The sequence below is a fragment of the Puma concolor genome, chromosome C1 (genome assembly GCF_028749965.1).
Source record: "Puma concolor isolate L17-30 chromosome C1, mPumCon1.1.hap2, whole genome shotgun sequence".
In the NCBI taxonomy this organism is placed as follows: Eukaryota; Metazoa; Chordata; class Mammalia; order Carnivora; family Felidae; genus Puma; species Puma concolor.
The window spans coordinates 158,233,113-158,248,348 of NC_141674.1; the positions used below are offsets into that span (position 1 = coordinate 158,233,113).

Here is a 15,236-nt window from a genome sequence, read left to right on the forward strand (position 1 = left end):
AGTACTGTGTTGAGAAGGGTGCAAGTTTAAAAGGAGTCCTCTTGGGGCGCCTGGGTGGCTTGGTCGGTTAAGCGTCCGACTTCGGCTCAGGTCACGATCTCGCGGTCTGTGAGTTCAAGCCCCGCATCGGGCTCTGTGCTGACAGCTCAGAGCCTGGAGGCTGTTTCAGATTCTGTGTCTCCCTCTCTCTGACCCTCCCCCGTTGATGCTCTGTCTCTCTCTGTCTCAAAAATAAATAAACGTTCTAAATAAATAAATAAAATAAAAATAAAATAAAATAAAATAAAATAAAATAAAATAAAATAAAATAAAATAAAATAAAATAAAATAAAATAAAATAAAAGGAGTCCTCATGGGGCGCCTGGGTGGCTCAGTCAGTTAAGCATCTGACTTCTGCTCAGGTCATTGATCTCACAGCTGTGAGTTTGAGCCCCACATCGGGCTCTGTGCTGACAGCTCAGAGCCTGGAACCTGCTTCAGATTCTGCGTCTCCCTCTCTCTCTGCCCCTCCCTTGCTCACGTTCTGTCTCTCAAAAATAAATCAACATTAAAAAAAATTTTTTTAAGGAGTCCTCATACTTGAAAAGATCGGAAACCACTGCTTGGGAACCAGGAAGCTCCATTAAAACGTTTCCAGGGACTGAACCAAAGGATACGTAAGACTTAGGCAACGTTTTTAAGTGCGTCGCTCTAGAAACTACATAAGTCTACAGGGGCCATAAACTACATTTCTTTGCAGAGCAATTTTCTATTCAAATTGTTATTGCTCTTTCCCTCAGCCTTAAGTGGAACACTGGTTAGAAGTGCCTGACAAAGAATTCCGAATCACCACATCCACTGCAATACACAGCTGTTAATTGGTAATTGCTTTGAGTAAATAAAGGTCTAAACAACAGGTGGGCCATGATTGACGGTCTGTGTGCCACATCCCCTCAGCGAGCTTATCCAGATTCATGAGTCCATACCTTGTTAAACAGGCAGCAGAACTAAAAATGATACTGCTATTTTACGTGATTTAACCGTGGCTGTTATTTTAACGTGCACTCTTACTGATCATCGGCAAGGTGTCTGGCCTCCAGCTACTCCAATTCATCTTTCAACCTCCCTGTAAATATTTATTAAGCACCTACTACTTGTCAGGCGTCGCGCTAGGTGCTAGGCATGCCGCAGTGAATACGACAGACGCAAATACTACCTTCAGCAACTTAATAATCTAGCAGATAAGAATTAGCGAGTGCGGTGAGGCTGTAAGAGGGACGTCAGAGCGTGGAAGCGCTACAGCGGAGCTGTGGCGGGAGGAGAGGGCTGCACAGAAAACCTAAGGACGACCGTTACACACCGCGCGGAGACTTGGTGTTGTGTTTGGCACCTCGTAATATGAAATAAAATCTTAAAAACCAAGGGGCGTACAAAATAAGTTAGACTGAACTTTTTTAAGAAACCCAAGAAAAGCAAGATGATCAAGAGAGTCCAGGTCACCGATTTGGTCGAAAACTCTCATCGCCTTTGGTCAATTCAGTTACAACAGCCCCCCAGCCAGTCTCTCCGCTACTTCTCTCTTCTTCGTTCTGGCCCAGCACCCACCCTGCTCCAGAGGTGGCTTCTGTAAAAACCCAATTCTTATCCATCCTCACGGACTTCAGTGGGCTGAGAGGTGCTGGCTCCCTCCATCTTCATTTCCCACCGCACCCCACATGAACTCTGTCCTCCGGCTACACGGATGTTCCCACCCTGCTCCCACTCTGCTCTTTCATGACAAAGTACACGCTGCTTTTCTTGCTCCAAAATTTTTTGTAACCAACTGGCACAGCCTTGCTCATTAGTCAAGAACCAGTTTAAATGTCACCATCTTCAGAGATACTTTTATCAGCTCCTACAAGTACATATCCATTGCTCCCTACTCAGTGCTCACACACTCCTATTCTGTAATTACCTGTTCCTAGGTCTTCCCACCTCCACCCCACTAGGTTATAAGCCCTTTCAGACAAAGGACCACATGGTATTCATTTTTTATATCCCCAATGCCCAGCACAGACCAGAAAACTGCCATAGCTCAATTCTATAACATAATCAAATACAAGGTAGAAGTGATGCTACTAGACAGTCAGACAGAGAAACTACAACTTCTAAAGCCAAATTTAGTCAACACTGAATTCTAAGCATCTGTTCAATAGAGTGGGGAACAGGAGAATGATGTAATGAAAACAAGACTCATACTAACAAACAACGAAACAAACAAAAACAGAAAGGGGTAAGTCCATGCACAGCGGAGGTCCAAAAGTGGAGAGCCACATGCCCCCCCTTGCTCCTCTGCACCTTGCCTCCTCCTTCCACAAACTAAGGGTGAGGTGTAGGACCAATGTAGAGAGAAGGCTAGGGAATGCCAGACATGCCTGGAGATACACGCCTGGGAAAATACCTTCCCTTCCCCAGCAAGGTCATTTCTATGGTGACCAAAACTGTAAAGGGGAAAAGCGTGCCACAAAGAAAACTTCTTTCTCTGCACTCTCCATTCTTAGCCTTCATCAATAAATACACTCAATCACATAAGAAATGAGAAATGGTTTAAAGGAGCCACATTCTTCTTTGTACAGGCTTAGGATTTATGTTAATAGCTCATATGGGTCATACAAAATAATAGGTCTACTCCACACAGAGAATAACTAAATTGCAGGTTCTTTATGTGCTCAAAATAACTCAAGTGCCTATAGCTTGGGGGTTAGAATCATACAAGTGCCAAGCTATCTCCATAAGAAAGTATGGGAAAACAGAACTGGAAAGAACGGGAAAATGAGGGAGGAAGAAAGTGATAGAAGGTACAAGAGAAAGTAAGGTGCATGCTGCCCATCTGACTTTAGGTTTTCTGTGTTTTGTTTGCTTTTGTGTTTGTTTTAGTTTTATGCTATAGCAACCACCAGTACAGGATTGATATGGAACCATCAGTGCTGCCTGCCTCTTAGCTGAGTACCACATAAGAAAAAGAATTCTGCAAGCATGTTATATCTGACATGGCTGCTAACAATTTTCAAATAATACAACATAATATAAATACAGATACTGTTTTATGAGGAAAGCTAAAATGTTATACCAGCAACCCAAATAATGGTACAGGCTGTGAATGATGATTTAATTTTAAATCCTTAAAAACAATGCAGTAGTCTGCAAGTACCAACATTCTCAGGAGAAAATATCTTAAAGGATTCAGTTAATACATATGGATGAACCAAAGTCCACTGAGACTTAAAATAATTTTCAAAGGATTCAGGATGAACATGATATAGTTTAAGTAGTTCTAACAATGTGCATTATAATTGCTAACATCTCATTGACCTCAGGCAGAGCTGTATCTCTCAGTCTCCCCTCCCCCACAAAAGAAATATTCAAGTTTTATTCACTTCTAATGAAATTATCTATGTGACATCCACCCTCTTGTTGCTCAAAGAAAATACTGGTTCTTTTTATAGTTGCCATCCATATGAAGTATGTAATCTAAAAGATTAAGGCTCATTTTTTAAGAAATAGCAAAATGTTGTGCATTGCAAATATAAGCACCTCTTAGTCTATGCCAATGCAGAGCATGGACTTGGATGAGGCAAATAGCTCCAACACCCCAGCTCTCTTTTATTAGGAAAGTTCCATGAGCTCTCAAGGTTGGCTGAAAATGCAACTTATTCTCAGCTAGCCTGAGGGCTCCTACATGGGACTGAATCTGTCCTGGTCACTGTTCCCCTGTGATAAGTTTCTGTCTGTTGCCAAAAAGGTACTCAGCATGGGGCGCCTGGGTGGTTCAGTAGGGTAAGTATACGACTCTAGGTTTCAGCCCTGGTCATGATCTCACGGTTCATGAGTTTTGAGCCCCACATCAAGGTCTGAGCTGACAGTGAGGAACCTGCTTAGGATTCCCTGTCTTCCTCTCTCACTCTCTGCCCCTACCCCACCCATGCACGTGTGCATGTGCGTTCTCTCTCTCTCCCCCCACTCCCATTCTCCCTCTCAAAATAAATAAAAACTTTAAAAAAAAAAAAAGGAACTCAACAAGACCAGGGTTTTGGTACCTATCAACTGCTTTTAAATTATAAGTAGATGACTATATGCAGAATCAATAAAAATTATCAAAAATCTTGCATTTACTCCTCAACCCACTTGAATCTGGTTTGTTTCTAAAACACTCGTCAGTGAGTCCAAATCATTCCCAAATTGCAACCTCCCAGTTGTCTCCAGTTGCTCAAGAAATATCAAATATGTAATACAGACCCAACACGGTGGACACAAAGACATAAAGATGAATGACACTTCTAAAAAACTTACAAACCTATGAGGAAATTGGATGTGTAAGTCAATAAATTTACATAATGTGGTAAGTATACAAGAGACATATCTCTAACATACTGCAGGAAAACTAAGAGTTGTAATAATTCCACTCAGTTTGGAAGAAAACAGCAAATGGTGAACAGCAATCCCAATTTCCTGAATACTTAGGAACCCCTAGGTACTGTGTTATCCTCTTTAAGTGAATTATCATATTCCATGCCCATGACAATCTTATGAAGTAGATGTTATTAGGCTCATTTTACAGAAAAGGGAATTGAGTCATGTAGATGACGATAAAGTAGAGCTAGGAATCTCACCCAGATTTACCTAACTCTAAGAAGATGAGGACTTTCAAGTAAGTGTTAAAAGAGGTTCAAGGAATATAGAGGAAGAGGAAGAGCCTTTGGATAACATAAGCAAAGGCAGAGAAGACAGGAAATAGTCATGGTTTCTTTCAGGTTTGTGTAGCAATTAAAATGTTTACTTATTTAGTAATGAATACATATTTTAAAGCTGCACCCTATATAATAAGTAATTCAACAATATTGTTTATTCCCATTCTCATATTTCATCAATCTTTTTTTTCCTCAAAACTTCCCACATCCATGTCATTTCATTTAAAAAAGAGAGAGAGAGAGAGAGCGAGCAAGAGAGTCACCTGAGAAGCTGCTATTAAGAAATGGGCAGAGGGCCTGAACAGACATTTTTCCAACTAAGACATACAGATGGCCAACAGACATATGAAAAGATGTTCAACATCACCCATCACTAGGGAAGCACAAATCAAAACCACAATGAAAGAAGAGCCTGGAAGGTTCAGTCAGTAGAGCATGCGACTCTTGATCCCGGGGTTGCGAGTTTGAGTCCCATGTTGGAGGAGAGTCTACTTAAAAAAATTAATTAAATTATGGGGTGCCTGGGTGGCTCAGTCGGTTGAGCATCTGGCTTCGGCTCAGGTCATGATCTCACAGTTTGTGAGTTTGAGCCCCGTGTCGGGCTCTGTGCTGACTGCTCAGAGCCTGAAGCCTGTTTCAGATTCTGTGTCTCCCTCCTCTCTGCTCCTCCCGTGCTCGTGCTCTGTCTCTGTCTCTCTCAAAAATAAATAAACATTAAAAAAATTTTTTTTAATTAATTTAATTAAATTTTTAAAAAGCCACAGTGAAATATCACCTTACACCAGTCCGAATGACTAGTCAAAAGGTAAAAAAAAAAAAAAAAAAAAAGAGTGTTGGCGAGGATGTGGGGAAAAAGGAACCCTCACACACTATTAGTGAGAACACTATTAGTGTGGCCACAGTGGAAAACAGAATGGAGGTTCCTGAAAAACTTAAAAATAGAACTACCATATGGTCAAGTAACTCCACTGCTGGGTACTTACCCAAAGAAAACACTAATTCAAAAAGATATACGTACCCCTATGTTTATTGCAGCATTATTTACAATAGCCAAGATACGGAAGCAACCCACGTGTCCACTGATAGGTAAATGGATAAAGATGATGTGGTATATGAATACAATAGAATGTTACTCGACCATAAAAAAGAATGAGATTTTGCCATTTGCAACAATATGGATGGACGTAGAAGGTATAATGCTGAGTGAAATAAGTCAGTCAAAGAATGACATGTAACCATATGATTTCACTCGTATGTGGAATTTAAGAAACAAAACAAGAAAACCAAATAAAACAGACTCTTAAATACAGAGAACAAACTGCTGGTTGTCATAGGGGAGGTGGGTGTAGGGATGGGTGAAATAGGTGAAGGGGTCTAAGTATATTTATCGTGATGAACACCGAGTAATGTACAGAGTTGTTGAATCACTGTATGGTACACCGGAAATTAATATAATGTTTGTTATGTATGTTAATTATGCTTCAATTAACAACAACAAAAAAAAAAGAGTCCCCTAAAAACTTGGTGCACCACTGACACTCTGTTACGGAGGACAACTGCACAATAGTGAGATTAGATTGTTATAATGTAAACATCTAAAAGAAATCCTTAAACTATTAATACTTTGTAAATCAGTAAGTTCCTAACAGAGCACTCTGAGGGAAAGACTTTCTAAGAATTCAAATATATGATGCAAGGCTCTAATTGAGATTTTTTTTTTTTTTTTTTTTTTTTTTTTTAGTGGGGTGGTGGGAACCTATTATTTGAGTTCATATAGTTAACACCTGGGAAGACTTTCAAGATAATTAAGAAATAAGGACAGTTAATTAAATATAGTGTATAATAATCTAATTTATCCTAAGTTACAAACCTCCTAAAGAAATCTATTGTATCATTAAGTATACCCGTGATTCTACCCTACAGTATTTTTTCCAAAAGGGCTGAAGTTGGGTGACATTACACATCATCACCACTAGGTGGGATCTCAACTAGTGTGAGAATCACAAAGACCAACCACAGTAATGCAGTGCTAACTGGGAAGACAAATACTTCTCTCACTGGGCTTTGGAGGATCAAATTGTTTCCCTGGTGATGCCAAAAATTTATGTTTGGAGAGGACACCAAAAAGAAAGGGAAGACAAACAAGTGTTGCAGAACAAAATTAGAATCTAAGAGCATTCTCACCCAATAGGAGAGTGAAGAAGTAAGCTCAATGAAAGAATAGTATAACTAGGGAGGAAAAACAAGCCCTACAGATCAAATACAAAGGGCAACTAAGATGTTGAAGCAAAAATAGCCTATTGGCCTATTGGTGTGACAAAACAACTATCCCTTTTACAATAAATAATTTAAAGATGCTTAATAGCAAACAGTCTTCAGATCTCCCATCATGAGGATGAATGGTGACTGATAAAAGATTCAAGGCAAATTCAGTAAAATGTAAAGGAATGAAGAGAGTACCTATGAAGAACGGGTAAAATAATGGAAATTACGTTTAATCTAGAGAAGGGTTTCTGACTCAAACAATAGAGTACTGTGCAAAGATAAAAAAAAAAAAACAAAAACACACAACTGAAGTTTCATAAAGGATTTAGGAATACAGGAATCCCTCCGTCCAAAAGCAAGGTCCTTCCCTGAAACAGAAAGCTTCTGGAGAGAAGCCAGCATTTATGTTTTCAAATCTAAGTATCAAATTGAGCCCCTGGGTGGAGAAGGTGGCCAGTAAATCCTCAGAGGCCTCTCCGGGTCTGTCATCCAGGCTGACTGTATGCCAGGAGGGTACCACACACAACCAAGCTCTACAAAGGGACTCTACCCAGGCAAGGCCTGGGGGGCTCACGTCACTTTCTTCTTTAAGAGATAAAAGATGCTGAACTATATTATGACTTGCCAGGATATTTCAAAGTCACAGAAATTAAGAAGGAAGAAACAAACTCAGAAAACAGACATGCTACGGAGCAAGGCAACAACCGAAGAATAAAGAGGAAACACTAACGTTGATTTCAAACCTTTTGCTTCTGTTTATATGATTAATGTTTCTAATGCAAAAATCTTAATCTTCTTTACTGATAATCTTTTAAACAGCACAACTTGTTCTGCAACTAAAAGGAAGCTCATGCAAAATTCAATAGCTCTGCCTGGTTTAGACTGGAGCTAGCAGGATATTCAAATCCTGAGAGGTCAGCTCAACCTACACAGTGCAGAATATTAGCTCAGCTTCTGAGTGCACCACTGCCAATTTCTTTTGATTTCTGTTTTATTTCATTTCCTTTGATGACGGAGCCCACACCTAACAAACACAGTGAATCTTATTAACACTAAAAATGTTCCTCCGCCTCTCCTTCATCCTCACTCACTTCTCTCCCTCTTGGACCTGCCCTGTCTTCCACTAACAGGTTGGAAACCAGGGGCCAGAGCAGGATTTCCCTTGAACTAGCAGTACCTTTCAGGTGTCCTCACACAGCCTTTTCCCATGCACAAACAACGCTTTGTGGTGATTCAAACCAGGTCATTATTAACTCATCCACTAAGTGTGACATACCTTTTAGAAGGATCTTTCTGAAGACACAGGGAAAGTAATTTCCTAAAGGACTTGCCGTACTTTTTCATCATTTCCTTATCCTCTACTCCTGTTTCTAAAGTGGGTGGATCATTCTGCAAAGTCAACATTAACACCTGCAGCAGAAACAAACACCAAGACAGAATCTCAGTACAGCAATGGCTACAGTCGAGTCTTTAATCTCTCACAAAGACCATCCTTGATTTAGGTACAAACATGCTTTTCCCATGATTTTAACCTTCCAGAAAGTGTGTGCTAAAAGTATTCATTTCCCTTTGCAAATCTGCTCAATGTGCCCTTTCACCTTTCTGTTATTCCATTGACAGAGCTTACAAAATCTGTTCTGTGTGTTAAGAATGATCTCCCAAAGCGGCCAGGACAGAACTTCTGGGAACTGGCTCTCACACAGCCTGGAGGAGCACGTAGCTCCAGCACAGGGTTAGCGAGGGCCGGGGCTCTGGCTGGGAACGTGCGTGGGGGCGGGGGCCAGAGCAGCAGTTCATGTGCACAGGTCATTCATGAGTAAGGAACCGCCCCTACTCAAGGCTTCTATTAACACACTGCCAACCCTAAAAATAAATCCACACCATCCCAGAAGGTAACACATGATTTCCTTTTCTCTTTTCTTACTGAGAAAACCTACAGAATATTGCTTAAAGGCTTGGCCAAATTGAGACAGTAAGACACTGAAAGACAGCCAGAATACGAGTTACTAAAAACCATAACCAGAGAGCAAAAGGCCACGCTGCTTTTGGAGGGGGACAAAACCAAATCAAAATACAGCTTCAAATAAAAAAGGTAAAAATTCCATTCGTTCACACTAACATCAAAATTACTTGCTTTAAAAAAGAATACAATTTGTAGTAAACTATTGACCTATAAAAGGAATAAACCTCATTAATGCATAAATTAGCCTTAATTTATGCAAATGTTATACATGCCAAGACTCCTCTCAAACACTTTCAGATGTGTGAATACATGAAGGATTACAGTGACAGTTTATTGTTTGTGGAGGAAAACAGCAAACAGAAGAAAGTGGGAGAGTTCCAAAGTCCTAGCAGAGTCCCGCAGGACAGGATAGCAGGCTGGGATCAGCAATATGATTTTGGAGCTGGGTGGGAAACATGAAGGAGTGGGGGAAGAAAGAAAACAAGAAATACGAAAAAATAATACAGAAAAACCAGATGGAAGAGCTGCTTTAGCACTCTTTCTCTGAAAGTTCATTTCAATTGTTTCCGTCTCAACTTTACATTTTCTGCTAACAAAAGCAAGTATGTATGCACACACACACCCTAATCTTAACTATGTTAAAAATACGTATATAGACTGGGGCGCCTGGGTGGCTCAGTCGGTTAAGCGTCCAACTTCGGCTCAGGTCAGGATCTCATGGTTCACAAGTTCCAGCCTCGCATCTGGCTCTGTGCCGACAGCTCAGCCTGGAGCCTGCTTCGAATTCTGTGTCCCCCTCTCTCTCTGCCCCTACCCCGCTCATGCTTGGTCTCTCTCTCTCTCTCTCCCTCTCAAAAATAAATAAAAACATTAAAATTGTTTTTTTTTAAATATGTATATAGAGAAAAGAGTAATGTAACTACACTAAAACCTTAACAGGGATTGTCTGTGGCTAATGAGATTATGAATGATTATTCTCTTTATTCTTGTTTGGACTGCCAAATTTTTTTCCAGTAAGAATGTATTAACTTTTTAATCAGTAAAATTATTTAAACTTTTTTTATCCTCATTTTTTTTAAACCTAAATTTTTCCAGTATTTGCCTAGGAAAAAATTGAAACAAATACAGATGGTACTTTCTGTAAAATACTTTAATAATTTCCACTCAACTATTTCAGCCCCCAAATAAAATCTAATCGGGTAAATCAGCCCTGATTTACCATCTCAGAACTGAGTGAAATAATGATGTAGGCCAGTTAAAAGAATAACAAAAGTCTGAAAACAGTATCCAGATGTAGGTTATTGCCTAATAACACTGGGCTCACTTATTTCAGATGAATCACCAACATGACAGTATGAGCACATGGGTGAAATGTTACAGATCATTCCAAAAAAATTGGGGAAATCTATCCACAAAGATGGTATCACTATAATCTATTTTCGGATTTTCCTTGGGGGTCTAGGGTATTCTGCTATTAGAGGAGTAATGACCAGCATGTGTCACAGTTCTCAACCTCCACCCACCAATCTGATCACACTCTTCAGACAGCTCTGTGCTAAGAATGTAAAAGCAAGCTTCAAAGCTGGGAATTGTACCACTTTTGTCCTATTTTGTCCACTGAGAACATCAGACAACACTTAACTTGGCTGCATTCCTCCATTAATTCTCCTCAGGTCTAAGAGAAAAATGATTATGTTTAAAAGAATTACAGAACCTATTCCATTAAATCCTATTTCAAGCCCAACATATTATTTCCAATAGTAATTACTTTCATAGGAGGGTACTTGTGATAAGGCGCTGCTCCTGTAGCCAATTCAATGGCAGTTATTCCAAAACTCCACATGTCAGCCTTGAAGTCATAGCCTCTCACCTAAGAAAAGAACCAGGAAAAAACACAATCATACAACTGGAAGGTCACACATCATGAGGTCCACAGTATGTCAGGAGTCTGCAGCATATATGCACAACTTCGATAATATCACTTTGCTAAGGCCCAGCAATCAGGAATTAAATCTGAGTTACATGATGAATTCTAGTAACATCATTGATTTGAATGAAATTTTAGTGTATTTAATGATACAAAACATCACTTTTATATATATATATATATATATATATATATATTTTTTTTTTCTTACCTGTTCCATGACTTCAGGGGCCATCCAACACGGAGTGCCAACAAATGTTTTTCTTACTTTATTCCGGGTAACATCACCCCCTGTTGCTAAGAATGCACTTACCCCAAAATCTGTAAGAAAAAAAAAATCACCCTTATTTTATATAAGACATTATTGCTTACAAATTCTGGTTTTATAAACATCTCTTTTCCTGGTGAGCTTTCCAGTGATGATGACTTAATTGTTCCAAACACCATGAGCTCTCTCAGGGACCACCAACGCATCCTGCCATCCTACAGTTTAAACAACATCATCATGGGTCAGCAAGCCCACCAGTCCACAAGCTTAGCATACCAAATTGTATTTTCTGTCAAAAAGGTATCAAAAGTCATAACTAATCATAAAGGATTACAGCAATAAAAATAATAACACATTCTTAATGGCCTAAATACAAAGGATCTCAGTTTTTAGCTGAAATCATATATAAGAATAGCACTGGAAGCAGTAAAAATAGTATGTAAGGTAGTTTCCTTTTTTTTATTTTAATGTTTATTTATTTTTGAGAGAGAGAAACAGTGTGAGCAGGGGAAGGTACAGAGAGAGGGAGACACAGAATCTGAAGCAGGCTCCAGGCTCTGAGCTGTGAGCACAGAGCCCGATGCAGGGCTTGAACTCAGGAACCATGAGATCATGACCTGAGCTGAAGTCAGACACTTAACTGACTGAGCCACCCAGGTGCCCCTGTGATGTAGTTTCTTCTTTTGTCTTTCTTTTACAATGATTACTTTCTAGCCTCTAATTCCACATCATCAATGTCTGGGGAGTGGCTTTTTTTTTTTTTTTTTTCTTAAGGTGGCTTGGGGGATGGGTGAAATAGGATTACGAGTTCACTTGTGGTGATGAGCAGAGTGGTGTCTAGAACTGCTGAATCACTAAGTTGTCCACCTGAAACTAACGTAACACTGTATGTTAATTATAGCTCAATTAAAAATTAAAATAAAGGATAAATAACATCATCTCCCACATTCTCATCACCTTGCTTAAAAGTGCTAACACCTTAGGCAAAATCGTAACAGCAAATCCACAAACCCAGGTACATAAAGCCAACATGCCCAGGTTTGTACATATGTAGCAATCAACACAAAGGAAAAGCTCGGTCAGCAAAGATTGTTTTTTTCTTTTTTCCTATGTTTGGTTTCTGGATAATTTTCATAGGTATAGATACAATGGTTTGTAGAATGAAAAAACACTTTTCTTAACATCCTTTACATACTAAAAATTCTTTTTGTGAGCAGATAAATTAGGCATACTGTATGGAAATACACACATGCATTTATGCAAAAAATGTTTGTATGTGACAAAAGAGAAAGGAAGACCTGGTGATCATTAATGCATGCATTTCTGCTTAGATTTTTATTAAAAGTTAAAACTAGTTAATAAGTTCAAGTACCAACTACTCAGGGCTAGTACAGACCTACCAGTTAGAGCCAACTAAAGAACAGCACAATAGTAAGCTGGTAAATAGTAATTTAAAAAGGTGATCAACACCTCAAAATGCCACAGCAGACTGTGTAGTTTGAGCCCCTGCCAATTCCTCTCGTTTAATTCTCCTTTGCTGATCCCCTTTCATGACTACCAGGATGACAGCCATTTACCCAAGAGCAAAGTCCAGCAGAAACCAAGGTGAAAATGTATTAGCATTTGCTTTAGGTCTTCAATATGAAGTTAGGGCAATAACACTATAACCAGTTCCCTGAGTTGAAATCTGTTGACTGTTTTACTTTACTTACATTTAAATTTACTCAACTCCCTAAAGGATTTCAATTACAAGTAAAAGGAATAAAAATTGACAAATGTGAGTCTTTGTTCCCACTGCTACGCTCATGTTAATACTGAGCAATATTTTGAAAAGGCTAGATAATTTAATTTGCACATATGTGCCAAACTAAAACTATTTGAATTCTTATATTTTGGTCAGAAAAATGAAGCCTTGTGAAAACAAATCTCTAGAACTAGTAAGCCAGTCTCCTGTAGGTGGGAGGAAATACAATTCATGTTCTTACAGAAAAGCTAGGTGAATAAAACCATTTGTAAACATCTACTATATTCAGCTAGAGGAAAAGATAATATGATGAGCTTTGAAAAATATTAATTTCAAGTTAATTTATACTTCTGCAAAGTTCAACAATGAATCCAACATCCATTTCTTTTTAGTTTTTTTTAATGTTTAGTTTTGAGAGAGAGAGAGCAAGAGCACATGCACATGAGCAGGGGAGGGGCAGTGAGAGAGAGGGAGACACAGAATCTGAAGCAGGCTCCAGGCCCTGAGCTGTCAGCACAGAGCCCAACATGGGGCTTAAACTCATGAGCTGTGAGATCATGACCTGAGCCAAAGTCAGATACTTAAACTCCTAAGCCACCCAGGTGCCCCTCCAACATTCCACTTCTATTAAAATAATTCTGTGGGGTGCCTGGATGGCTCAGTCGGTTAAGTGTCTGACTTTGGCTCAGGTCATGATCTCACAGTTCGTGAATTCGAGACCACCATCAGCTCTCTGCTGTCAGCACAGAGCCCACTTCGGATCCTCTGACCCCGTCTCTCTCTCTGCCCCTCCCCACTTGCACTCTCTCAAAAATAAATAAATATTTTTTAAAAATTAAAATCAAAATAAAATAATTTTGTGGGGCACCTGGGTGGTGGCTAATTCAGTTAAGCATCCAACTTTGGCTCAGGTCATGATCTCACAGTTCACAAGTTCAAGACCTGTATCAAGCTCTGTACTGACAGCTCAGAGTTGGCTTCAGATCCTCTGTCCCCTCTCTCTGCCCCTCCCGGCTCAGTTCACATGCTCTGTCTCAAAAATAAATAAACATTAAAAAAAATAATAAATTTGTAACAATGTAATACTAAGTACATATCATCTGTACTCTAAGGAAAAATATATTTTTTAATGCAGTTGCAGCAACCCTACACCCCAATCTCTCCTAGAAGATATAATCCATATAAAAATCCATAGTTAACATTAAATTTTTTTAATTCCTTAAAAATTCCATATGATTACATTAGACCTTTTTAAAGCTACAAAAACAGCTGAAAAAGATGCATAAGAGCAATTTATTACTGACAATACCCCTTCAATGTATCCTTCATGATTCACGTATTTATTCATAGGCTCCACTTAGAACACTCACTTTAAAGTCATAAACAGATGGTTAAATGTCTTTAATGCTCAGAACAAAAAATTCCAGAAGGAGAAAACGCCAATCCTAACATCTACTCACCCTTACGACTACAGAATAAATACACGATGTGCTCCAATGTATTGCCAATGTATATACAGAAAGATTTATATGTACTGAGAAACAACATTCTGACCAGAGTACATAGTGTGCCTCTGTAAAAAGGAAAGCCGGTATATACCGACCAGACAGCGTACCTAGGACAGGGAGAACGAGGTGGTGAACCACTGCACTAAAAAGAGCCCTTGTTTTAGGAGAAGTCCGTCTATACAGCCAAGAAGAGTGCAACCAGACAGACGTGGGTCAGAAACCATAAACATCACTCCGGCGACACGGGATCACAGGCTACACACAGAGCTAGCCCGCCCATCTTCCTGCATCCAGAAATAACTGCATCCCAAACCAGAAAGGATGCTGTCATCCCAGGCACTAAGGGCTCTCTCACATCTCCTGAATCCACCCACCCCGCTCCTTCCACACTGCTGCTGGGGCGGCCTGCTGAACCCCCACCATCGTCCTGCTTCCCAGGAGACTGGCACACAGGCCGTTCTCTCCCTGACTTCTCCCTTGAAAGGCCCTCTGCTCCCTAGGAAAAAGTCAGAATCCCTGAGCACAGCATGCACATCAGACTTCCCTTTTCCTCTCCCGCCTCAGCTGCCCCTTCTCCCAAATGCAGCCCTGAGGCTGGGCGCTGCTGAACCACTTACTGTTTATTCCCCGAATCCATCACCAGCCTTGCCCTCCACGACGCTGCCTATGCGCCCAGGTACACTGTTCCTCCACTAAGTGCAGGGCCACCGGCAGGGGGCGTCCTGCTCATCCTTATTAATAATGGAAGCCTCTTTGGCATCCTGACTCCCTGTGCCTCGGGGCTCTTTCACAGCCCCTCGTGTTGGGGTGTGGTTAGTCTGATGCCCACCCAACACCTTTGCCTGATGTGTGGTG

At 40.1% G+C, this 15,236-nt stretch overlaps 1 protein-coding gene across 2 annotated transcripts in view; it reads right to left on the minus strand.

Moving 5' to 3' along the window:
- STK39 (serine/threonine kinase 39) overlaps positions 1–15,236 on the minus strand; it is a 312,573-nt gene that overhangs the window by 195,387 nt on the left and 101,950 nt on the right. For both annotated transcript variants that reach the window (XM_086718821.1, XM_086718822.1), the window contains exons 6-8: positions 11,073–11,182; positions 10,703–10,804; positions 8,248–8,381 (exon numbers count right to left, since the gene is read on the minus strand). In XM_086718821.1, the coding sequence (XP_086574947.1) occupies positions 8,248–8,381; positions 10,703–10,804; positions 11,073–11,182 (346 nt within the window). The remainder of the gene's footprint in view (positions 1–8,247; positions 8,382–10,702; positions 10,805–11,072; positions 11,183–15,236) is intronic.